The sequence below is a fragment of the Prenolepis imparis genome, unplaced genomic scaffold (genome assembly GCF_030444845.1).
Source record: "Prenolepis imparis isolate NDT839.2.m4 unplaced genomic scaffold, iyPreImpa1.0 SCAF_4, whole genome shotgun sequence".
In the NCBI taxonomy this organism is placed as follows: domain Eukaryota; kingdom Metazoa; phylum Arthropoda; class Insecta; order Hymenoptera; family Formicidae; genus Prenolepis; species Prenolepis imparis.
Window position 1 is genome coordinate 9,415,751 of NW_028141162.1, and position 27,332 is coordinate 9,443,082.

A 27,332-nucleotide genomic window follows, 5' to 3' on the forward strand; every position below is an offset into this window, starting at 1 on the left:
TCCTCCCCGTCGCCTCGGAGCGTTGCTCGTTGCGCCTCGGTCAATCCGCGAGCAGTATGGCGCTACGCGCTCCAGCACGGCAACGTACATAGCGCGTCGTCACGTCGTGTATTTATCGTGCCATCCATCGCGTCCCCAGCGGGGTGAATCCGCGCGCGAATTACGGTTGTCGGGCAATTGGATCGCAGTTTCGACGTCCCGAGGATTGCGAGCGGCGAGACGAAAGATTACGATTCCGCGAAACGTGGTGAAGAGAAAAAGAACTTAAATTTTATAGATAAATAGATTTGAGAGGGTTCTCCTGTGACGAGAGTTCTCCACGTTAATATGCAACCGCGTGCGCCGCGTCCGACCCGACGGCGGTCGTAGATGACGCCGGATAGCGTGCGCGCGAATAGCGCGTTACGGTGCAAAAGGCATCTCTCCACTACGTGCAGTAAGCGATGACGGGCGATTGAGAATGACGGGACCCTCAGCGGGCATCATTAACACTGGCATCAGCAACATTTTGACGACGACGATCGAGGAAACGATCATCAGGGCACTGATAACGGCAGGTTCTCGAATCGGTCTCACGTGTTCGCGCGCCATTTAGGACAGCGACATGAGAAGGTTGCGAATGATAGCGTAGAAAAGCACCACGTTCGTACCAGATTCGCTAGAAGGTCCGGTTACAAAAAAATATACAGTTAAGGAAGAGCGCGTTCAGAGAGTTCAGGTTGCCACCAGCTGATCGCTGATATACAACATACAACGCGCGGCATGTTCATTATTAATTAATACCACACGCTCGCTCGTCTTTCGTTGATAATCTGGAAAATCCTCTTATTGGACTACAATAAAGCAGTGTATCTGCAAAATGGCATGCCCGTTCTCCAGCAGACGTTTCGAACTAGATCGCAAGGATGAAAACAAGGACGAAGATCATCGTAGGATCCCGAGGATCAGGCAGGACGAGCGGACGAGCAAGCCGTCGCGACAATCTTCGGTTCAAATAACGATTCTGGGAGAAGACGGTGAAAACCCCGAGAATACACAGACACTTAACCTGAAACACCTAAGAGCCGCGGTGACCCTCTTGACGAACCCTTTGGTATTGAATAAACGATGATTTTATATTTCTTCAGCTTCCGCTATAACACAGTCACGTACAACACAGTCCTCACATGATCTCTTCGCAGTTTGCTTTACCACTCTGTCCAGCATGTATTCTAAATACCATTAATCTCTTGTCGATGTAGTAGCGAAACTTACACAAATAGATGTTGCATGTATATTGTTCCTAAATTTTTAAACAAAAGTGGGAGACCTAGAACCACCGTCTAAGAAATAGCTTCAAGCGTGAAAAACCAGCTGTCTCTTGTACGGCTTTACTCTCGATAAGTTCAAAGTCGGATTAGTGCAGACGGTGACACGCAATTGGTTTAGTTTGCTCGAGGTTTTATTTTACTTTGTCGTCTATGTACGATCCCTTTGTTGCGAAAATTTCGCTCTTCACTGTCGCTGCTCTAAAGCCGGTATAACCGCAGATTTCGAACGCGACCGAGTTTCGTTTTCAAAGACGACGACGATCGTGATAAACGAGACGCCGAGGTCGTTTTGATGTGCGGTATCTGCGCGTTGGATGGTTGAATTTATATTTATCACGTCGACCTCACTCTCTAAATGTTGGAACAATGAATAGAGGTGACATTTGCTTTAATTTATTTGATTACGTTTTGAAGAATGCGAAATAAATTATGGCACGCCAAATAAAAGAGAATACGAGACAATTATCAACATTTTTTTACAAATATTTTGATATTTTATAAATATTTTCATATTTTATGTCGCCTCTAATAAACTTAGCAAAATTATTCTCATGGCTTTATCATAAACACGTACATACACATATGTTAATAATGATACGCATTTATGTCAATTATATTTTATAATGTTGCATAGAATTTTTGCATTCTCTTTATAAAAATCTCTATATAAAAATTGTTATCAAATTTCTCAAATTTCAATGCACGGGTGCGGTTGCCGCAATCACCATGGGAATCGGGACAGTTTTTCATTTAACTGGGTCAAAAATATATAATAAATCCGAATGAAAAGTTTCCTGCCGTCCCCGTTAGAGAAAGCAGGAGTTTCCAAGTTCCTCCTCTGCACGGGAGCAAACCGCGTTAGCGACTCACGCGAACGGCCAATGTTTCCAAACCTTGTCTTGCGAAGAAAGATACGGAGCTTCTTGCTTCAAAGCCTTCTGCATTAAACTTGGCACGGAAGTCTTGTCTCTTCTACTAATGTGTATTCCTTCTATAAAGCCCTCGTAAATGTCTTTCTTGCAGTTTTAGAATCTACGTTATGAATTACGTAGTACACTTGAACTTGAAGATATACAATATATTATTGATAAGCATTTTTATAATTGTTACGTTATATTGATATCGATTTGTTTCTCGTTTAGAGAAACTATTATTCATAATTATCCAAATTCATATGTAGATATAAAATTTATCTAACGTAACAATTATAAAAATGCTTATCAATAATATATTGTATATCTTCAAGTTCAAGTGTACTACGTAATTCATAACGTATCTAAAACTGCAAGGAAGGCATTTACGAGAGCTTTATAGAAGGAATACACATTAGTAGAAGAGACAAGACTTCCATTGGTTTGCGCGAATAATTTCTCACGAAAAGATAAAATTACTTCCCGATTACATCTTATGAGAATGTATGTCCGTTGAGTCTATGTGGATCGTACAAGTATATATCATCAAGATGATATCAGCACGCTGCTGATCATTGAATCGCGGTAATTCGAAGAGTTTTCCGTTGCTATCCAATCACGTTGGATTGATTCCCCTTGCATGATAATATCTGTAGTTGGCAAATGTCATTGGTATTTCAGAGGGTTAACGGCGTTTGATGGCAGATTAGGGGAGACGAGAATGCGGCACTTAAAGCGATAACGTTGGGTGCAAATCCAGGAGGCGTTAAGCCACATACACGACCCACTCACTATCAGCGCTCGATTTCTCGTGTGTATGATGATGAATCGAATGGAAATGAGTAGTTTCTTGCAAGAATAGATATCGGAACGAGATCGTAATGAAGTTTATATATCGGGTAAAATCGAAAGTAACCATGATACTAGTAAATTGCAGTCCATTATATCACAACTGTGCGCGATAGATATAATTTCTCTCGTGGAAAACAATTCCTTTTCTCAAAATTCCATTAATGGTGATCAAGTGCAAAATTCACTTAGTTACACATTTTTATTTTAAATAAATAAAGTCGAGAAAACTGAGATTAATACAATAGCTTGTCTTGTAAATCGAAATACCTCTCTATCTTTCTTTCATTAATTGTGGGGGGATACTTCATAATAAATATAATTTTTAAAAAGCTAGCAGTAAAAAATAAAGTAAATTTTATAAATTTTTTAATATTCAGGAATTAGATTAAATATTACTGAAACGAACATTGGGCGCTTTGAATAAATATTACTGAAACGAACATTGAACGGAACAAGCCAAGCCCAGTTTATTATCGATTGAACTTTTATGAAAGTTCAAGGAAGACGATAAACGTAAAGCAAATGCTGTTCAATTTATGCTATGGTATATAAACCGGTATTTCTAATACCATACTTTAATTGACAGATGTGTCGGTTCATTTTGCGTTAAACTTTCATCTTCAACAAACATAAACGGCACATCTCGTCTCCACAAATTCCACAGTCACTTTATAAAACACTTCTTTCAATATGCCGTAATAGTGCAAACTGACCTATTAAACATGGCTATTTGAAAATTATAACCGCAATCGAGTACCCGATTGCCAGTTCACAGTTACGGCTGGAGCACAATTTCAACGCGAATGTGTGCGATATTGAATAGTGTCGCGAAAATCAATAAACGTGTAGAATACGACTCTAAATAAGGTTGCGAGATTTTGTAATTGTATTATGAATCTTTTTTTTGCAACTTTTTCGCATACGCATATAATATATTTGCGCATAAGAGAATAATATATACTTATACTAATAATATATAATTATAATTTCGTATTTTCGCGTGAGAGCCTCTAATAATCTTACTTTAATAATCTTACTGAAATTATAAATCTCCTTGAAACTTTACATTTCGAATTTATTTTTTCTCAATAAATCGACGAGTATACATTTTATACGTAACTTTACGATGGTGCAGAAACCAGTATTCGGCGCAGTTCCGAGTTAAAAGGGTCGAGAGCAATTAGTTCAGCAGAAAGGCGGGAAACACAAGATTGCTCCGCAACCTGTACACGACCGAATATTCCTCCGTTCGATCAGAAGTGCTCGCAAACAGTGTCCGGTGTAGCAAACTATTTCCGCAAAGCAGGTGAATAAATAATCGCAAAGGACGGATGTTACGAATCATTGATGTACGGAGAACGACGCTCTAAAACAGGCGATACATTCAGAAGCATTGGTCGTGAGCTATTAGCTCAGCAAAATGCAATCTTTAGCACGTTACGCGATATCTTCTTATCTACTTTCGTCTTAATCTTTCCAAATGAAAAGAGAAATTTTATATCAAGAACGTTTCAAGATATTTCTGATATAATGGATATATCATCGCGTGCTCGTCTTCATCGAAAAACCGATATTTCATGATATAAATTTTCACCGGTTCAGCATAACGTGAGCATTGAAAAATAAAATCCACACTGAACCATTATATACATATATCGAGGAGAATTAACACAATGCGTAAAAAAGTATTGGATAGGGATAAAACGCTGTGTGAGTATATATATATGCATGTATTTGCGTGTATGGAGAGGGAAGAAATAAAATCTGAATTGGATTCAACGAGCACAATAGCTAGACGCAACGCAGCATAGCAGAAAAGGCGGATTGCAAATTCCAAATGCAATTAATCTAACGAGCAGGGTATCGGGGTATTGTTCCCGCAATTACCTTTCGGCCATCGAGTTTCTCCAACTTTTTCTTCGCCGTTGCAAAAGAGTACAAGACAAACGAGAGGATGGCGACGCACGGCGAAACCTTCGAACAGAGAGAAAGAAAGGGAGAGAAAGGGAGAGATAGAGAAAAAGATAAAGAGAGAAGCTATGCACTGTAAAGTACGAGTGCAACCGTCGACTATTTCTCACTCGTCCAGGCATTGAATTTTTTACGAAGGACCGTCGAGGAATTTCTTTGTGCGTCTAAGAGGACGCCTCTTAAATGAGCATTAAGTAGATTATCCCACCTAATCCCGGGAGCGCAGGTATTAAACGAGCCATTCCTAACAGCGGCTTCTTAAATGCCGTGTCGTGAGAAACGCCCGTTCGCAGTCTACGAGAAACTTCAGTAGCACGTAACTTACTTATCGTGCCCTGACCCAATAATGGTGTACCTCGATCGTCAGGTCGGAGTTAGAAACGCTATGATGTATCATGCGGCTTGCGTTAATCGAGAGATCGAAGTTGATATTCAAACGAGGATTAAACGGCATTTTACCTCACGCGCGGGAGATTTTGTAAAATAATTATATAAAATCGGTGAAATGCGGACATTAATTATGATTTAATAAACATCGTATCCTCGGGGGAAATGACGAGCCAATAAATACATCCGGATTTGATGTCTCGCGTTTTATTAAATTTCGTTCGAAATGCACCAAACGCGGATATTTTTAACACAATATTTCTGCATCGAATAATATGCGCGCACAACTGGTACGTGATATTAATGTTTCAAGCTTCCTGCGAAAAGCCGCTACGCGTTCAACGACCGACGTAAATATTGCGTATAAATTCACGAGATCATAAATACAGTTACTTTGATAACCGCCGCACTATATCACGGCACTTCAGAACTTTAAGCATGGCTAAAGTTCGCAAGCTTGCTATCTGTCGCGTGCACGAAGTTGAAATTTAGCACATAGACAAGAATGAAGAATGACGTGAAGTGTCGGGAAATTTTAATTATACGTTACAAGCTTTGAAGTATTAGTCGGAATTATTGGATACTTAACGTATAAGTTTTTGATCAGTGATTTAAGCTTTGATATTTTTGGAAGACTATTCGGGATATAATAAAAATATATTAGAACAATCGAGCTCAAAAAAAGATTATTTACCTATAGCATATATTTGACAATATAAGTATTATTTATAGTATACGATCAATTAAAAAATATAACGCGCACTATACTCTTTAATTGATGTAATACGATGTTGCGGTTACTGTCTGACATTTCAGGTGTATATATTTCGAAGCGTCACTATACATTATACATATATTTTTGCGACTTATCCCTCGGGAAAATATGTAATAATTCATAATGGCAATTCCCTCCCGAGCTGTAACTTACAAAGACCTAATCATGCTCGTTGCAATGCAAAATACGCTCTTTAGAGGCGATCGATACATCCGTTGCTTCTAACGGCACTTCCAACGTCGTCGAGTAATCGCAAGGGTCGTAAATGCAGTTCCGTCGGATACCACGTTACCATCTACCCATGCCATGCTACCTCAATGTTATGGAAATACCACGATCGATTTGACGGATTTGCATAACACGCGTGTTACCCACGCGCGTTTTTACTAGGGCTAGTTGTGATGGATGGTCTTCATTGCACGACACTCTTCGAACTCGAACGAATAATCTCGGAACGCGCAGTTCCTCTAGGGACGAGCTGGATACTTTCGGAGCCATTACGGCGAGAAATATGCCGGATCAATAAACGGTCGCAAATATTCTTCCGCATCGAATAGTGTTTCAAATGGAAACGTGAGGTTGAATAAAATTTCTCCGATGGTGCCTAGAAAATTATCCTTGTCACAGAATGATATCCCCGCGTGGATAATTTAACAAGATCTTTTTACTCTCATAACATCTCATAACTCTCTTTTAAAAGCGGAACTGGATTTCTGCATCTCTTTCGCAGAATTAATACGAAGTAAATAATAATAATTTGTATTTTCTTCACTAAAGAGCGTGAACGTAAATATTATTGTACGCTGAGTTATTTTGAAGCAATTTATATGCTGGATTATCTTGTGTGTGTGTGTGTGTGTATGAGTTTATCTCTATTGAAACATAAATACTAAAGCTATGTTAGGGAGAAATCCAATTTTTATCAAACGACGTGCAATATACGCCTTCTACTATGAAAATCTCAGCAGAGACTAGCCGTATATATGTACACACACATACATACATATATCATACATATATAACCATTTATATATAACCATTTTATATAGAAATTGCACAGTTCTGTCCGTTAACGCGCTTTATAGTACGGAAAAATAGCGTGTGAAAAATGTAATATGTCATGTGACATCTATAAAAAAAATAATTTCTTTCTGGGAATAAAACATTCCATTTAGAAACTTCTATTATTCTTTGCTACAATATAGCTTTATTATATCTGATGTCTTTTGCTCCATCTTATTACGATTATTTGTATTAGGGAAAGGAGTGTTCCATTAAACTTGAAAATTCATTGTATAAATTATATCTCCTTCAACTTTCCATGTTACAAATACGAAAGGAGTCAGATATTTCGTAATTCTGGAAAGTTCCATATGTTATTTCGTTTGACGTGAAGAAAATACGTGCCAAGAAGCAATAGAAATATGGAAATCTTATAACGCCTTCCAAATTGATCGAAAATCATTATAGGGATAAAAGATAGATAAACTAATAAAATAACACTCTAGACAAATTTGAATCCTTTTTGAATTCATAACATGTTTACGCGATATATCGTAAATAACCTTAATAAAAGATCATAATCTTGTTTACTATGTTGCATCTACGTTTTTCGATTCATCCAATAATCTCCTTCCTCTATAAATCTCTTATAAAATAAAATATAAAGAAAACTATTTTGCGTTTATTATTTTACAAACATCTTTATCTTGTCTGTAATATTTAGGAAATATCAACTTTTCGAATGTGCAAGCTCAGCATACAACTTACTGCGCAAAAATCTCTTTCTCGACGAAAACAGCCGCTAAAAATATCGTGCGACGAAAGTCTAAGAATTCGAGCTTTATAGGACTAGGTAGTCATTTCCGTAAAGCAGACAGGCATTCAGCATATCTTAGTTAACCGCATGGCATTCATTCTTACCAAGCTGCTGGCTCTTCATTAAAGAAACGTTAGGTACATTCTACAACAAGGACGTGCACAAGATTAATCCTTTTTCTTACTTTTCTATTTTCTCGAGTGTAGCGTCCCTTTGCGCTTTGTAGTAGAAACGCTTTATGAGAAGCTGAGCTCTTTTCAACGAAGAGAATAGTCTTCGTAAGGGAGATGTTTAACGATATAAGAGATATAACAAAGTATCTCATGACAATGTTTATTTTGAGAAGAACAGAAAAGAAAATCTATATCTAGATGATTATATCCTTTAGGATTGTTGGCAAATATAACGAGCAAAAAGATTGTAATTATTGTATATCTATGCCCTATAAATAGGATTAATTAATACAATAGAAGGGTACAAAGTAGATTATTCGAGCAATCTACAGCGGTCCACGAGCATCCACTTTTGGCGCCGCCAAAAGTAATTAAACTATACCATTCAACAGAAGATTCGTATCTATTATGTAGCCTAACGTTTCGTCAGATTACACAGTGGAAAACAATATGTGAATTGTTCTGCCTAGTTGATACACCCTATTCTCTCAATCCCGATGCGTAAATACGCAAGAATGAATGGGAATTCCAAAAACAGATTGCATTTATCGTCGTGCGTTCGAAAGATACGCCTGTGACACTTGTGACTAATCATTGTTACCGTGAATGACACATAGGCAGATAAGCTTTATGGTGATGGGCGAGCGGATCGACACGGGGCTCCATTCCACTCTACGAATTGGATGGACGCGACAGAAACTTCGTTACTTAGTTAAATTGATGGAAATCAAGTTTTACTCCTACTTGCGAAATTGCGTCGATATGCATCGTGATGAAAGCGCAGACGTCTATGCCTGCATGAAAATAATGTCAAAATTCAACAACCATGGATTTTGCACAACTTATAATACACTTGAGATATAGAATTTTTTAAATTTTGCAACGAAAAAAAGTGAATTTCAACTTAATAAAAGTTGTATTTCACAACAGTATTGTAAAACTTGCACAGATTACGATAAAACATATATATGTATATATGTATGACGTTATAATATTTTTATACCTTGTTTTCAACAGTGAAAAAACGCATTTTATATCTTTATAAAAATATTATGATTTTATGATATAATTTTCCGCGCAGCAAAAACATTATATTCTATAAGAAATAAATTATACATATATTTTTTAATTTGAACGCAAATTTTATATTGTTTCATCATAATGATTGTAAAATAATTGTAAAATATATACATATATATTATACATATATGTATATACTTTTATATTATATATTTTCATTGTTGCGTTAGTAATTAGCTTTCCATCATTTATTATTTCATTTTCTTTTTAGACGACGAAGCTTTATAAATATTCTTGACGTGCAAAAGTGTCCGTTAAAATAGAAATATTGGCTATCGGGGCAGTCGTCGTGCGAATCTTGTCGCCATAGTCATCACGTTATGACGTATTGGAAATGCAAAAAAGAGATCTCTACTAAGCTACTTAAGTACCTCTCGCGATGCACTTACTTTGATTTCTGGAAGCTGGCGCAGAATAATGGTTGACCGACTTTCAATGCGATAAAAATATTAGCTAATGAAATATCCGATATAATAGTCTCTCATTTCTCACAAGTACATATTATATAATTATAAAACAATTATTCTCAAAGATGTCCTCGAGTAATGCAATTAAAGTATATGAATTCTAACATATGTTTCTCTTGTAATAATTATATTAATTAAATAATAATAGGCTCGTATACATTAACCAATTATTTGAGGAGTGAAATATTATTTAGGCCAACTAAACGAGCATTAAATCTTAGGTTGTTATTGTTTATTTTGAATTTGTGTTAATAATTATATTATTACAGAGTTTATATTATTTATTACAGAAATTATATTATTACAGAGTGATATTGTAATAATAATTTTTAAAAGAAATAAATGCACAAAATGTCATTTATGTTAATCGATAATAAAAGATAATTACTGACAATGAGTTTCGAATAGAAAATGCCTAAAGTTATATGACGATTCGATTCTTCTTATAAGAATAAGTCGACATAATACTTTTAATAATACACGACTGTATAAATTGATAAACATGTCAGTTTGCATGACGGTTCTTCCGGTAGTAGTTTAAATGACCTTCCTCTGCCATTCTAAAGCGACCTCCTATCGATTTTGGCTCAAATCGGAATACGACTGTCGAGACGTTAGTCGAATAACATTTTGTATTGCCAAATTTCTGTCGTATTTTTTGTTTTGTTTTATATAAAAAAGTATTTATAAATTGCTTCTGTAATTTTTATAAATTCTTTTAGATGTTAGATGAAGGAACATTTTTAAAAACCCTTATTTTACGCTCCTCGGCTTAAATAGGTCAATCGATTTACAATCGAATTAAAATGTCCATTACATTCTTTTGCTTTGCTTTTCGATATTCATTGCAAAATGTAACATCCCATAAAATTTTATAATTTTAACCAAAAATGTATCTTTTTGAAAAGTTAGAGAAAGTAATTTAACCACTTATGCGCTAGATAACTAATTAAATTGCTTCTCCCATTTCTCTTTTTTGTGAATATAATTTTATTATGACAGTTAGTTTGTATATTATGTCATTAGTAGAGTTGAGAAAATTAAGATGCAATGAATTCAATGCGACTGAAAAAAATGCGCCTGGAATCGACACCTAATACCACAACGGCTTGCTTGCATAAGTTTAACATAGCATGTAAACATCTTTTAAATCACGGTAGAATTCTTTGTAAGCCTGTACATTTAATTCGTATTATTATTATTCTCATGACGTCTGCGCATGACAATAAATGTTAATACGTAAAGAAGATTAACTTGTTGCCTAGATTTTCCGCAGATCATCCCTGATGCCTAACATAGATTATATAATAATCAATTATTAACAAATGCTAGTGCATAATTCATACAATCCCTTTTAACTAACCAACATTTAGAGCTTAACTAAATGCATTTTCGCTAATAAATTATATTAAAACTTTGGATATAGTTATAATCTTAGGTTAAACAATTTGTATCGATGTGATATTGTTCTATTAATTTGAAATTTCTGCATTATTGCGTGTATACATATGTGTGTACGTATGTATGTATAACTCGTACATAAATTTATTTTAGAAATTATCAAAACACTTTTACATCTTATCAAATCATCAGAAAAGAAAAAAAATACGTAATAGATAAATAATACTGATGTATATTGGTGCTGAAATATTATTTTTACATTTGTTTTACTTGTATAAAGTATAGATTATTTTTTGGATATATGTTATCTCTCTAGAGCGATATATCGATACAAATATCTCTCTTTCTCTCCTCTGTCAGTGAATGATCTGTTTTATCAAATATTACCTTTTGATAAATTGTTATTTACCAAGTGAATTCGTTGTAATAAAATATCCAAATTAAATTATTCAAATTAAAAAATTTTTTTTCCTAACAAAAATATAAATTTTATAAAAATAAAAAATATATTTTATATAGACAATATTTTATTCTTTTTTTGTGACTTATTATGCCTTGTGATTTATTGTGCATTGTATAATAAAAGCATTATCGTATAATAGAGTATTGAAGCTTTCACACATACACACACACACACACACACAATATTCAGCAAAACTTTATTGAATATTAAAAGAGTTTCGTAAAAGCTATGACTTTATGATACCTTTAGTATGCAAAGTTCCAAAGCAATATGTTTGATATAATACCTCTATATACATTTAGTGACAATTGAATGCTCTTTAACGTAGTATTAATTCTAAGTTAATGTGAATCCGTGCAGTAGCTAAGCTAGAAAATAATTTTGGCTTCTACATCGTTATGCAATGAAGGTCACATTGGTTTAAAGTAATGTCCCATATGAGTGCTTTACAAGTGCTATTCTCTTGAGAAGAATTGCCCGTATGAGCATACTAAATGATGCTATAATTCTCGTTGCGAAGTGCAGACTATCATTTGGAACAGCGGAAATTTAGCCGCCGCATAATAACTATCGAATTATTGCACAACGATTACCAAATCGTACGCACATTAGGCATGTCGTTAAATCGCACATAGTGTAATCTATATTCGCCATATTGATATATGACTTGTGTGTACATAAAAGCGCGTATCAATCTTTTAAATGTAGTTTATGAAAACCGTTCATGTTTTTATACCTAACCGACAAAATTATTCGATAAAAGTTCAAAATCACCAATATATAAGCATTGAATTATATATGTATAAGTTTTTGTAGCATGCATCTATGTATCAGATATTTTTTAATGTAATATGCTATGTGCAGTTTAATTTTTTTTAGTTAATTATGTTGTATATATATATATACACTGTAAAAAATATTTGTTAACTTGACTAAACCGTTCAACTAAATTACTGTTTTGTTAATTGAACATATATTAGTATTTAAGTCAAATACGTTTTGTCAAAAGTTTTGTTAGATTTAATATGTTATATTTAATTTAAATATTTTTATATGTTCAGTTAACAAAATATTATTTAGTTGAACGGTTTAGTCAAGTTAACAAATTTTTTTTTACAGTGTATAGATATATAAGCAATAAGAGAGAGAGAGAATTTACTATATATTAGAGACTCTGGGCCGGTCTCACCATCTCCGATTAACTCAATCGGCCGATTAAACTATATCTTTGTCTCTTTTCAGTTACGTTCTTAAAAAGAGACAAAGATATAGATTAATCGGCCGATTGAATTAATCGGAGATGGTGAGACCGGCCCTCTGCATATTATTTTTATCTAAAATTTATAATAGTATGTTCTTCCACGTTTATCTATGTTACAAATGTGTGCATATATCAATCGTTTCAGATATTTTATTAAATTAGGTCAGAGTTAATATTAAATATTGTTGCCCATCGACTGCGAAAATACTTTATTATATTGTATATTGTAACTTATATTGTATTGTAACTGACGAAAATAATTTATTATATTGTACCAATCAATTTCATAATTATTTTTCTTTAACTCCTATTCTTATTTTAGAACGAAGTGGTAGCTATGGCGTTACAAGCTCTATTAAATAAACATGAAGTACCTCTTCCAACGTCGACATCGTCTTTGTGAGTATATTCATTAAAAATGTTCTCTATTAGAGCATAAATTGCATGTTACTTTATAAAAAAAAAAATAGAATAAATTAAATTTAATGTTTCATAATATAATAAATTATATTGTATGTTATAGGAATTCATGGTATTATAAATTGCTCTTTCGTTGTTAATTATTGCTAAACTTATTTAATTAATTAAATTTGGCTTCTTGAATATATTAATAAACACAACACTGTGCTTTTATGCTATATTTCTAACTGTATACAAATATAAATAACTAAATAATTATATAAAAACATAAATATTATACAATATTTTAATAAAATTATCATAAACATTTTCAAAAAAGATTTTTAAATAGATTAATCAAGAAAATTTAGAGATTGTATTATAATTAAAGTAATTTAATTTTATATTGTAAAACAATGTAAAAATAATAATGTTATATATATGTGCAAGTTATGTTTCAACGAAAATTTAGAAGAAATGCAAATTGATCATTTACAATTTAGAAATTAATTTACAAAAAAAATTACATATAACTTACTTAATTTGAATTAAATTAAACAAGAGCGTAGTGTAACGAACAACTTCTGTATTCATTAATGCGCATTTTTATAAAAATTTTTATAAAAGTTTTTAAACAAAAAAATATCTAAATAAAAAACACGAAATTTTAACCATCAATAATTGTAACGTAACATTTTTACAAATTTTCTCACTTAAATTATATTAAATATGTACAAGATTTTTGATATAGTAATATTATACTATTTTATATTTCAGAGAAAAGCTGCTAAATAATGTTGAAAAGGAAGAGAATTATAATTTACTGGAAGACATTTACGAGACACTGAATTATGATTGTGGTAAGATAATATATCTTCTTTACATTTACATAAAAAATTTTAAATATATAAATGTTTGTATAAACTCATGATATAGAAAGACAATATTTATTTGAGACTATATTATTATTAAACAATAAATTTTTAATTATTTTGTATATAGTCATTTTTGCGGTACGTATAGTTATTTGGTGGTAGAGAACGGTTTTTATGGCACAAAATTTCTCTTTTCTATTTTAAATTTGCACAATGTATGGAAATGGTGCAAGCTACTGGCAGCATTTGGAAGCATGTGTGAATTTCTCCTCTCATATATGTATAAAACAGGAGATGTAAAATAAAAAAGACATGACATAAAAAGTAGCTTCGGTTTACGGCCATGTTAAAACGGTTACCAATAAGTTCAAGTGTTGCTGTAATTCTACGAACCCATCGTAGCCGTTTATCACTGTCGCAAAGAAGATTGATGTATATATCGATTTCAAATAAGACCTTCTATGTTTAACATCGATCGGCTCAAACGTTGAGACGATTATCATAAATTGTCTTTAACAGTCAAATTACGAAGACTTACCGCGTCGACACCTTGTTTGCTTGAGAAGAGTTCAAGACATATTAGTTTCGAGATTATGTTAACATTTATTAGGATTGTAAAAATTGCTACGAAAGAGCTCCTTATATAAAGTAATATGATTCATAAATTCTTAAAGCATTTTGCAAAAAAGTAACTTTTTGATTATTATAATTTATAAGTTTTATAAAAAATATCACGTAAGCAATATTAAATATTTGAAGAAATGTATGCACAGATTTCTATAAAATGAAACAATAGAAAACTTTTTATAAAGTTCTTTTTAAAATAGATCCGCATATTGGTCATCCAGTTATTGGTCACGCAACTTTAGCAAGTGGAAGCTAATATAAAACATATCTTTTCTATCAGCGTCAAACGTCATCCTTGCAGATCTTTCACACTTTTTGCAATTACACGTTAAGTACCATTGTCCCCTTTGGTTTTGCCGCGCAGCCGATAACGCGAGAATCCATTAATACAGGTTTGACCGAGTTTTTAAATGAATGAGTACGGAATAACCAGCGCGAAAACTAATCAATATTTTACCACGTCTCAAATGAAATATCCAGTAACTACGATAGTAACAATGTAATCGATCAATTAACCAATTGGTAAAAGTACCCTTTTTTTCGACCCACGCTTTTACTCCTGTCGAAAAAAATTAATGGTTTTTCTTCAAGAATAAGAAAGAACGAACCCTCGGATTACGAGAATTAACTATGTTACGACCATAAATGATTGCATTCAACACGCACGTTATAAAATGTCTATAGTCATTTTTATGCATATTACTTGCAATTGAAGTTAAAACACAAGGGCTGTGAACGTTGTTACAAATAAAGCTCGAACCGAGGTAGTCGTCCTTCTTCGCATTCAAATTATTTCAGCTTTGCTAAAAGTGTTCGTCCCGGATCCTTGGTTACGCGTTCTACTTTCCCTAGCAACTGCATAGCGAAGCGCAATCTGGCGCCGTATGATAATGTTTTAATTTTGTCCCGCGTTTTAATTCGTCTGTCACATGCAATTTTTAGCTACAATTTAAAATGTTGCAGCGAAGGTAATTCTCGTACAAAGAACAATAATGCTAATATCAGTTTTTTAATTACGCTAAATTTTTTAAAATAAGCATCGAATATATAATAAAGAAAGAATTAATTATTTAAATTATTATTTGTCGCATGATGAATGTACATTAAACAGAAATTTCAAGATATCTCTTTTTTTTATTCTCATAAAAGTTTCGCAATAGTTTTACTGATTTTATAAACTTATATATCAAAGTTCTGAGACGTGATATCTGCTACTAAAAATTAGAGACTATTAAGCAATGAAGACTTCATCGATATACTTCGATCACACGATTTGATACGATTTTAACGAGGATGCTGTTGCAAGGTAGATAGATTGCACAAATAGGCGACCATGTGTGAAGCTTTCCTGGCGTTAACGAAGGAACCTTCGGATAGGTAATACGTACTCTGAAAGATTAATGAACTAGATGAGCCCGGTCCTGGAAAATTATGTTTGCGATGCTATACCATTTCGTCGCTGTACGACAGGTCGTATCTTATGCATGCGTCTTATTGATTCAACCTTACGTGCGATGACAGAACCAGACGCTTTTCCCTTTTCCACCTAAACCCTCAAGAAATGTGTCAGCTCTGTTCGAATTTCTCACGTCTCTGTATATATTTTCTCGTAAATCTTGTAAGGATAATCTTGTATTATAAATGAACGATTCGCAGACTCTAACGAACTCTGTCAAACCTTCACGCGAAAAACTGGAACAAAGGGCGCGCGAGGCGCAACTGACAATGAATATTTCATCGATAGTATATAGAAAAGTTGCGCGAAAAGAAGAAAAATGAAAAATTATTCCACCCTATGACTTGTCTCTCTCGATTTTCGCATTGTAAAAACTTTTTCTATAATGCTAGTGGTGAGTTCGCAAAATAACAATATTATTATCGCTCAATTATTTCACAATGCAATTTCACAGATTTCAATTTCTGTGATCAAATTACTATTATTCAGCTTTTCAAGTTACATTAAAAATTTTATAACGTTTTACATATTACATCTTATATTTTTATTTTTATAACGGTCTTGTGACTAACGTAATGATTATATTTTATAATTGCAAATTCTATTCTATCGTTAATGAATCTTTTCAATTATTTTTATAAGATAACTCCTTGCATTTTTAACGAGTTGCGCACTTTTAAATGTGCTTATATTAAAGCTAATTAATTTTAAATAGATACACGTGCAAGTCTTAAAAGAGAGAGCATCGTGATATTCTTTGAAAACTGCAAATTATGTTGAATTATTTTTACGATCAATGCATCAAGAATAGCGATTTTAAAACAATAAATGCATACAAACGTAGAATAAAAAAAATATTTTAGAATGCTAATTCTAAAATAAGCAAACCGTATTCTTCAGAAAAAAGTGAGGCTGTTAAAGTCTCTTCAGAAAGTTCTTACAGCTGTCACCTGAGACACTTGTTTGCAGCTGGCAATCATAGCCAGCGGTCTAACAGACTTTTGAAATGTCTGAAAATTTTATGTATATAAAACTTTCCTTTATTATTATTTTTTTTTTTTGTAAATGTATTAAAGATTAAAGTATATATCACACATTATAAAAAATATATAAGATATATGCAAAAAAATTGACAACAAGTTAATAAAATCCTCTCGAAGTATGCACGTAACAGATATGGTGATTTTTTAATCAATACCGAATTAATTAGTAAATTACATATCAAATTAATTTTCAAAACAGTGTGTACTATATAAATATACTCTTTTCATTCTCGTAGAAGCATTTATTGTTACACATACAACTCGTTTTCCTCTCTATTGCCTGAAAAGTTTTACATTTCTAATTAATTAAAAGTTTGATTCTCTAAAAGGATTATTATATTGTCCTCTCTCTCTTTCTCTCTCTCTACATATATATATATATATATATATATATATATATAAACTCCATAACGGTCAATCATAGATTTTGATGATCCAGAGGATCGAGAGCATCGGGACTGTTTGTTTGACAGCAATGTTGGCTGTCAGTTGATTTTCCACCGATCCTTCATCTTTGAGCGCATATTAACCCAATTTACGTTTGGCCGTTCGAGTACTGTAGTTACAATGAAGCATGCTTCAGAAACGTCCCATTAATCATCACAGACAATCGATCCGTGCATGCAATGTATTCGAATCTGACTTCCTCATCGGAACTTATGAATGGGGTCCGGTACGCCGAAGACAACAGTCGACGTTCGAATAATGCGTCCTTTGTGACTAATAACCCAGTACGTGAAACGCGGACGGAATTTAGCGATCGTAACTTAGAAATATGGTGCTCTAACGTAATAAACCCGGAACGCGTTGTTATGTTATGTAACCACATTAGGAAATTCTGCGCCATGCTGCGAGCACCGTGAGCAATTATGTGAAACGCTTGTTTATCCGCTATAAAACATGTAACGCACCGTAGTTTACCTGTTAAATATATCGCCAACTTATCTCCTGCGTCAAGACGCTCCTTTGACGACGGTAGCACAGCACATACATATTCTCGGTCGAAGTGACCTCCGTATCCAAGCATGTAATCCTGAAAAAAAAAAGACAAGGGTAGTGTAACGCGGTACCTTTCAAGTTCAAATAAAATCGCCCCGCGGTCTCTTTTTTTCCCTCTACGACATAAAGGCGCGTACACCGTAAAGGAATTACCATCCTGGTGGAATCTCTTTCCCCCGCGTTAGCGATTATGCCGACCCTTGAATATCGAAGTTCACTGCTAAAAGCGCAGGCTGCGTATTTTAATGCAATTATTGCGATTCAATACATTGCACATAAGTTTATAAGCAAGAATAGCTTTGGAGATATTGAATTATATATAGCGTATAATTAATAAACGCGCGCGCGAGAGATTGCGATAATGAATTAATAATCTCTATTTATCTTGCAATATTTGCGCTACTTGAGATCATCATCAGGCCATTAAATTCTCGTGTGCTTGCAGTTTATTAGCAACGATGAGCGATTCGCGCATAAATCGCGCTTATCGCTCGTTGACAAATATGTACCGTCGTTTATCAAGCAAGCGGAAAACACGTATTTTTGCTCATAAGGAGTCATGGCAAGACAAATGGTGAGCATAAGCCACACATTATTTCCTTCGTCGTGACCCAGAACCTCTTTTCACCCTTTCGCTTGCACCGTGATCACTTCGCATTTCGTATACACGACAGGAAACGGTTGTTGTTGTGGTTACTGGAGCATAGGAGATACCTCTCGTAGGAGATACTAACGTAATGCAATCTCGGGAGAAACTCTAAGACCCTGTTGTCACCGAGGATGTACAGTACACTACTAGACCATTTGCAAGATTGACTTACAGTGAGAAGTGCATACGGCATACATGACATCTTACAAGTTGAACAGCAAAATTGTTTATCATCAGAATTTATATATCACGAAAATATATAAAATAAAAGCGAACCGTTTGATCCTACTCGTATTCGAATAACACGAGCAGACCGTCGCTTATTTTTCTCGCGTATCGCCGTGACCCAGAAAGTTCGACCAAAAATTTCTTTGTCTGCGCTTCCTGGATAATAGCAACGTAAATATCGAGCACATAAATCAGAGATAATATTTCCATTTCCCAACAATATATTATCCTTATCGCGAACAAACATTTGCGATATTTCATCACGTGATCTAACGCATCTATCGGATAATGACACACGTCACGTTTGACGTGCTTAACAGGATGACACTATGACGAGAATTCTCGTGCCTGTTTATCGTAAAGCTTTCAAAATTCCACCGGGCTGATCTTCATACGCCGACAGCCCATCGATTAAAGTGAATCGCGTGAAAATTTGTTTATTCGCCCGGATCAGCTGCATAATATGGTAGAATATTATGAGAGTGTGCGAGAATGCCATGCGTGATATTTCGATGAACAATTGGCCGGACATATTCCATCGTGCGGTAGCGCAACCGCTATTATAATTATCGTGTTTTCATAGCGATATTCGATGTGAAATAATACAGGAGCGTTAGAGCAACCCTAGCTCACCACGTCTATTTCCGGATTTGCAAGGGACCCGACCGCACACACTGGGTGTAACAGAGCTGAAGCGCGACATTGTATTATCGATCCTGTGAAATTCGCTCGAAATTCTCCAACGCGCCGATTTAGTATTCAATATCATATTAAGCATTCATAGGTACTTTCAATATAAGTTCAGAAAAAATAAGCCCTTTGTTGTCGCAAAAGCTGAAAGCAAAAGATTCTAAAGAGACGTATTCATTATTCTCTCTATCTCCCTCTTTCGCTCTCTTTCGCTCTGTCTTTCTAATACTAGTTCAATACACAAAGTATCTTTTAGTGTAGAAAAGATTATTTGCGGTAAATTTTTACTTAAAGAGGCTTTGAAACGACGTGTTGTATATTATGTACTTGTTATTTACGAAGCTTAATTCTCTGAATCTCTCGCAAAGAAAGAAATAAACGGTTTCTGAGTGACTCGACGAAATTCCCTCACGGCGAATTAATGTTTGCGGAACTTTTGCAGACGTCGACGTGAACGCGTTTCTCGATCATCTCGGACAGGAGCTGATCACGTTGGCTTGCGTGGGTCTCCTAGAGCGAGCCTTTCGTTGCCTTGGGAACGATCTGACCGCTTTCCTGACCACACTCGACGGCGTAAATGACGTTGTTCAGCATCAGTCAGGATCGGATACCGAGGCAGAGTTTGTGTGTATTGCCACACCGGAAGCGTTGGAACTACACTTCACCACCGATCACCCGTCTATAGCCTATCTGCTGGTCGGCAGTTTGAAGGGCATCGCAAGGCAGTTCTATAACGACAAAGCTGATGTGTACATACTGCCGGATCCCTACAATACGAAATTTTTTAGGTAAATCTTTTTATGGACCTTTTTATCTCATTTTATCATGCCTTATAAAAAACTCAATCTTTTATCGTGTACTATTTTATACTTTTACATATAATATTGCAGTCATATGCAGATTTTAATTTCCATTTCTTTCTAGTTCGATTTTAAATACGGTTATAATAGGTATAAAGAACGCATATCGAAACGTACAAGCGAAAGAATGAGAACATTTTCTGGGCCGGCTATCTCCGCTCTTTGGTGGAGAACACAAAAATTGTTATCAAATGTCACGCATGAGCGAATTTTTCGTCGCAACGAATATAAAGATTCGCGTTTATCTCTTTTTGAAGAGACACGGTTTTGATTTGGCGACAGTAGACGGCTATTCGGTACAAATCGGCAAAAAAAGAACGGAAGAGGGAGAGAGACAGAAAAGCAGAAAATATGAAATCAAAATGGTACAGGCATTGAAAATGCGATTTAAAGAAATATGAGGAAAATAGGTGGCACAACATCAATTGCATAATACAATTATAGACTTTTTAATATTCGCCGAAATTTTTCAATTCAATCATAATTAAATCTTCGTATCAATGAATAAAACGGTAACTGCAAAAAATAGACATATGAAATTTCGACGTTGTTGCGCTAGTCAGTATTAATATGCTGTGTCATAAACTCCAATGAGCGCTATACGCAAGTAGCTCTCGCGATATCGTAAATGTCATCTCATACGCAAATAATTTATACATATTTATTTGTACATGAATCGTCATTTACACAAACAATCCATGTTTGCTTAATATTTTCGCTGCGTTTCGATCACGCGTATGAATTCGTTCGCGTATGAATTTGGTCACGTACTAAATGTGATCTGGAAAAAACTCAAATTATTATACCATCTATCGTATATTTTACGCACGTTTGTAAGTTTTTGCATGGGGCATTTAATGTTTGCTCACTGAATCGTGTGTTCCGAAATAATATCACGTGAGTAGAATGCATAATTCGTACAGATAGAGGTAAAGGCAGTATGTGAGTGCAAACCTTTCGTTTGAACAAATATTGATTCTCGTCAATGGCAAATATTTGATGATAGGTGCGGCACTATCCGAGTCGCGTTAATTCTGAAAGGATAAGGCCGACCGAGCGTAAACATGTGAATGGCGTGCAAAACACTGTCACCCCGCAGAGATCGCTTATATTTCCGAATTTAATTAAACGTCTCTCTAGACACTGCATTGGTTATACTTATATATTTATCCGCGCGTCCAACAGATTCAATAGAAGTTGTCTCTCGTTGTTCTATATCGTATTTTATATCAATACGAGAGACGTTTACACCGTCTGCTATCTAAGATTATATTTATAGAATAAATTCTATAATATATCGATATTTGAATACAAAGGGTTCTGTGCGATATTGTCGGGATACATATTTTTAACACGCGCGTATCGATGTCTATGAAGAAGTGCGGCTAATTTATCCTTGGAATATTTTTCTTATATGGGAAAAAGAACGGCAATCCTTTCCTTGAACATTGCAGATACCGTATTACTCCGGAGCGTTACAACGAACAGCTGGATGCTGATGTAGATGACAACTACGATGTAATGTCGCCCGCTTTCCGTCCACTCTCTACCGAAGCAACAGATCTTCGTATGGGTGTAGCGAGCTTCTGCAAGGCATTTCCGTGGCACTTTGTCGTTGATCGTCAACTAGAACTCGTGCAACTCGGCGTCGGTTTCATGAAAATTTTCGGTCACCATCTAAATCGGCTCGGCAGGGAGATATCGACGTATTTCGTCTTCACACGACCCCACGGCGTCACTCTGACCTTTCATGAGATCCTAAAGCGCGCGAATACACCGTTTATCTTGACCCTTCAGAGACCGTATGGCGTCGATAAATGTCCTGCGGAGGTATGTTCGTAACATAGTTACTAACGCACGATGATCAACTTACTCGTAAACGGAGGAGAGAGAGAGTACTTCGTAACACAAATACGTAAATAAAAGCAAACTAGGCGGAGGAAATTATTTCAGTTGACTTTTGCGTGATCTCCCTCTCTCTCTCTCTCTCTCTCTCTCTCTCTCTCTCTCTTTGCGAAACTGTAAATTATTAATATCCGCTAGCGGAAACATATAAGAGAATAAATTTATTTTAAAAAGTATTAATTAAGTCTTGTTATACAGGGTCTGGAAATAAAGGGCCAGATGGTACATTGTCCAGAATCAGACTCAATTTTGTTTGTAAGCTCACCGTTCTTGAATGGTTTAGAGGGCTTAACGGGTCGAGGACTCTTCATTTCTGATATTCCTCTTCATGATGCTACAAGAGACGTTATACTCGTTGGCGAGCAAGCCAGAGCACAGGTGACTAAATTCATTGTCAGTCATAAATCGAGCATTCACCGTGCTCGTAAAAGTGTTGATCGAAGAAATCTCATGTTATTAACGGTTAACACTATCATTATTTCATTGTAACAGAACGGTATATAATAATTCATTATTTATAGCGTAATTAAAATAACAGATCACAAAATCTTTTATACTAATATATACTATACATATATGTATATATATATATTTTTTCGATTATAATATATCTACATGAAATACAATGGTAAGTAATCTTCTTTCAGGATGGCTTAAGAAGACGTATGGACAAATTGAAGAGTTCTATAGAGGAAGCCAACCTAGCGGTCGATGCGGAAAGAGAAAAGAATGTCAGCCTTCTACATCTTATATTTCCACCGGATATTGCGAAGCGTCTGTGGCTGGGTAAATTACAACAGTTTATATCCTGTCATAGGATATAGTACACACATTTATATGTTCACCTTTTCAAGTTTTTTAAATCTCAAAGTTGAATTTAATGTAATTATGTTTGAAAATAGAAGGATAAAAAATATTAATCATAAAAGAAATCTATATAATAATTGTATTATTAAAATACCAATATGATTCTACATAAATACTATTTGATTATGCAATATAATTTGTATATTATTTTATAAGAAATATATGTGATTGACTAAAAACTGGTATTTTAATTATCTAGGAGAGACAATTGAAGCGAAGACATATCCGGATGTTACGATGCTGTTTAGCGATATAGTCGGATTTACGGCCATCTGCGCTACAGCAACACCGATGATAATTATTAATATGCTTCAAAATCTCTACGAGCAATTTGATCTGTATTGTGGTCAGTTGGATATATATAAGGTACGTTTATTGAGAAGACGTTGACCAATTTTTAATACTTGTTAATGATTTTTATATTTAATGCGATATTATTTGATTTGCTAAATTATTATAATTAATTGAAAGAATCGTCATTTATATTTGTTTAAATCTAATTGATAAGAATCTAAGTAAATCATATCAAACATTTTTCTAAATAGAAAAATATTTCTAATTTAGTATAGATGGCAAAAGATAAGTAATTATTAAAAATTGCGAATTAAGTAAAATATACATACTTTTCTATTAATATCTTTTTGTAAAAAAATCTCATTTTACATTGATAAATTGTACTTATTACAACTAAAATGTACCATGTCGCCATCTCTGAGACATCAAAAGAACTTGATGTAACTTAAAGGTAATATTTTTATCATTCTCAATTTTTAAATATTTTAACACTAACAAATAATAGATACCGAATAAAATAAAATTCTATTTTTTTAAACATCAAATTTAATTTATCGAGAAATTCTTATCGAGAATTAACAATTTATTTATGGTGTTTAAGAATAGCTGTGTTACATATGGACATAAATGGATGCTGTGCATCGATTTTTATTTTATTCTTGTATGAATAGGTAGAGACAATCGGCGATGCCTATTGCGTTGCATGCGGCCTTCATCGAAATACCAATACACACGCGCAACAAATTGCTTGGATGGGCCTAAAGATGATACAAACGTGCTCTCATCACTTGACTCACGAAGGCAAGCCAATAAAGGTATTACACGATGATTACATGATTACAGATAAAATCGTGATTATATGCGACTGTATTATATGCAATTTTCCTTTAGCGTGATATCGATAGTAATAGCATAGTGAATACTATATTTACAGTTTTATTGCATTTTACGCAATTTGGCATAGCACATCCTAATTTTATTGTATGTACTGAAACGTAAAAAAGACGCTTCTTATATATAACGAAATGCAATAAATATTAATATTCGAAACAATTAAGTAATATTATATCATTGCGCGCTTCATGTTCTAATATATGACGTATGAAATAGCTGGAAATCTTTGTAATTTTGCAAATTTTTTACATAGATGCTATTTCATACAATATTAAAAATTTTTTTTAAACAAAAATATATAGTTATAACATAGTGTATGAAGATAATAATTATTACTATGATATCTCTTAAATATATTTTGCGATATTCAAGTCTCTTCTAAATATAATTTTTAAATGTATATAATTTTCTTTTTATATTTCATACTTGAGAAAGACGATCGGTACAACTCTCTTGCTTTTTCGCACTTTCTCTCTCTCTCTCTTTCTCTTTTAGAACGATTTCTCAAAGTTTTTCAATTGAGAGATGTTTCTGATTATTACATATCCACTCGAGCAGAAACTCCATTGTTTATTATTCCCGTCTTGAATACTATTAAAACTTTTTCCATTTAAAGTATTTCTTAGCTACGATAACAAACGGCCAGTAGGGGGGAAATACAAAGGAATGCACCTACAGTTGCATTAACATTTAAAGCAAGTTACATGATATTTCTTTTCTTCATTGATATTTTCTTGCAACTGTCATCTAACTTTAATATATTCGCCAATTATGCGACATTAATAGTGGCTCGACTTTCATTCGGTTGTTCTGTTTACTATTTCATTAGATGCGCATCGGCATTCATACCGGAATGGTGCTAGCAGGCGTCGTAGGCAAGAAAATGCCAAGATACTGTCTCTTTGGACATAATGTCACGTTGGCGAATAAATTTGAGTCTACGAGCGAACCGCTTCGCGTCAACGTCAGTCCAATTACTTACCTGTAAGTGATAGCGTTATAGCGATAATATTTTAATTTCTTTTCGTATTTATAGCATCTACATATATTGTAATGGCATTACAAATGTCTGCAGGTGTTTAATACAAAAATCGGGATTTATATTGGAACCGCGGACCAAGGATAATTTACCGAAGGGAATGCCAGCCAATATTTCAGGCACGTGTTATTTTCTGAATGGGTATCAGCATAGCGATGTAAGCGCGAGTGAACCTCTCGATGTGCATATTCAAGCTGCAATTACGGAACTCGGAATCAGTAGCAATATGTAGATACTGTCCGACATGGGGACATATACCGACAAAGTCATACCACTGTTAAGTGTGTTACTTTAACGATATTACCATCGATAATAGCGATGACACACACACCTGATATTATCAGATCGATTGATGTATATGAGCTCTCAAGCTGGCACTAAAGGTACATTAAAAGCATGGCGCTAATTGTACGTACACATTGAAAGAAATCCTGTGCGGATGCTATTTATACGCAGAGTCTTAGATTATAATCATTATATACTTATATTAAATATAAGAAGCAAGTAAAAAAAACTCTACCATGGACTCTCTCTCTATGCTTGTATATTATTTGAAAAACCTTGTCCCGAATATATCCAAATCCAAAATATCTAACAAAGAAATTCTATAAAATGTAAATGTCATGTATAAGAAGAAACGTAATAAGTAAATGAATTTTTAAAGATATTCACAATATGAAAAAATATAAACATTTTTGAGAAGAGATATATTTTTCTAATTTAGTTTTTCCATGTAAATTCGCTAAAAGAATTTTAAAATCAATAATACAACATTGCTTTAAAAAAAATTATATAGATATATTTAAAAATATATCATTTTTGTCGCGCTCATTATCTATATATAAAATAATTCTACATTATATGTATCTGACTTAGATTATTTTTCATATAAGATTTCTTATTTTTCTCCGTGCAACACTATTGCATTATCTCTTCTCTATCTTTTTAATAAGTATTTATTTTTCGATAAGACTTTAATTAGATTGAAATTTTATAATGTAGATTATCTTTGTACATATGGACATTGTTCGTTTTCGGATATCGAGATCAAGCGAAATCGAAAAGTCTCATTTTTCTTTTAGATAGTAAATAAAATCGATACCGCGCGTCCGCATCTAGATTAGAAGTAAGAATCTAAATGAAAAATAAAAATTATTCTGTTCTTTAGATAAGAAACAATACAAAGTTTCTCGCGCGAATAGAATTGTATTATACTACTTTACTATAATAACGGATGCGCAATTTTTCGTATAAGAAAGCAGTCAAAATTTACGAGGCGCGATTTACGGAACTACTAATATTTCAACTTAGCGGAAGCGTTTTCCCTTGAGAAAACTTGCGTTGTACGAAGTAGCGGCTTTTAACATAATAACGTCGGTTTGCGGATCACGGTAATAACTAATTGTTCCGTTCTCGCGGCAAGAAGCAGCAGCTTATTGAAAAGCTTGGCCTCTTTCCGCTTTACCGTGCGCGCATCATTTTACCGAGGACACACAAAAGGGAGGTGGCATGTATTGTCAAACTAAAAATTAGGAGGCGGTTTTACAAAGCCACTGTCACTAACGGCCCACTCTTTGCTCACGCATGTGAGCTCATGTATATATGTATATATGTATATGTGTGTATGTGCGTGTGCA

At 34.1% G+C, this 27,332-nt stretch overlaps 1 protein-coding gene across 1 annotated transcript; it reads left to right on the forward strand.

Moving 5' to 3' along the window:
• On the forward strand, window positions 1-26,221 carry Gycalpha99b (guanylate cyclase 1 soluble subunit alpha 2). Its single transcript, XM_083037016.1, has 11 exons — window positions 1-1,093; window positions 13,193-13,269; window positions 14,047-14,129; window positions 20,279-20,624; window positions 22,151-22,526; window positions 22,800-22,979; window positions 23,249-23,387; window positions 23,668-23,834; window positions 24,434-24,577; window positions 25,486-25,640; window positions 25,732-26,221. Exons 1-11 carry the CDS (start codon window positions 860-862, stop codon window positions 25,925-25,927), a joined length of 2,097 nt encoding a protein of 698 aa, XP_082893142.1. The 5' UTR covers window positions 1-859; the 3' UTR covers window positions 25,928-26,221.
• The last annotated feature ends 1,111 nt before the right edge of the window (window positions 26,222-27,332 follow it).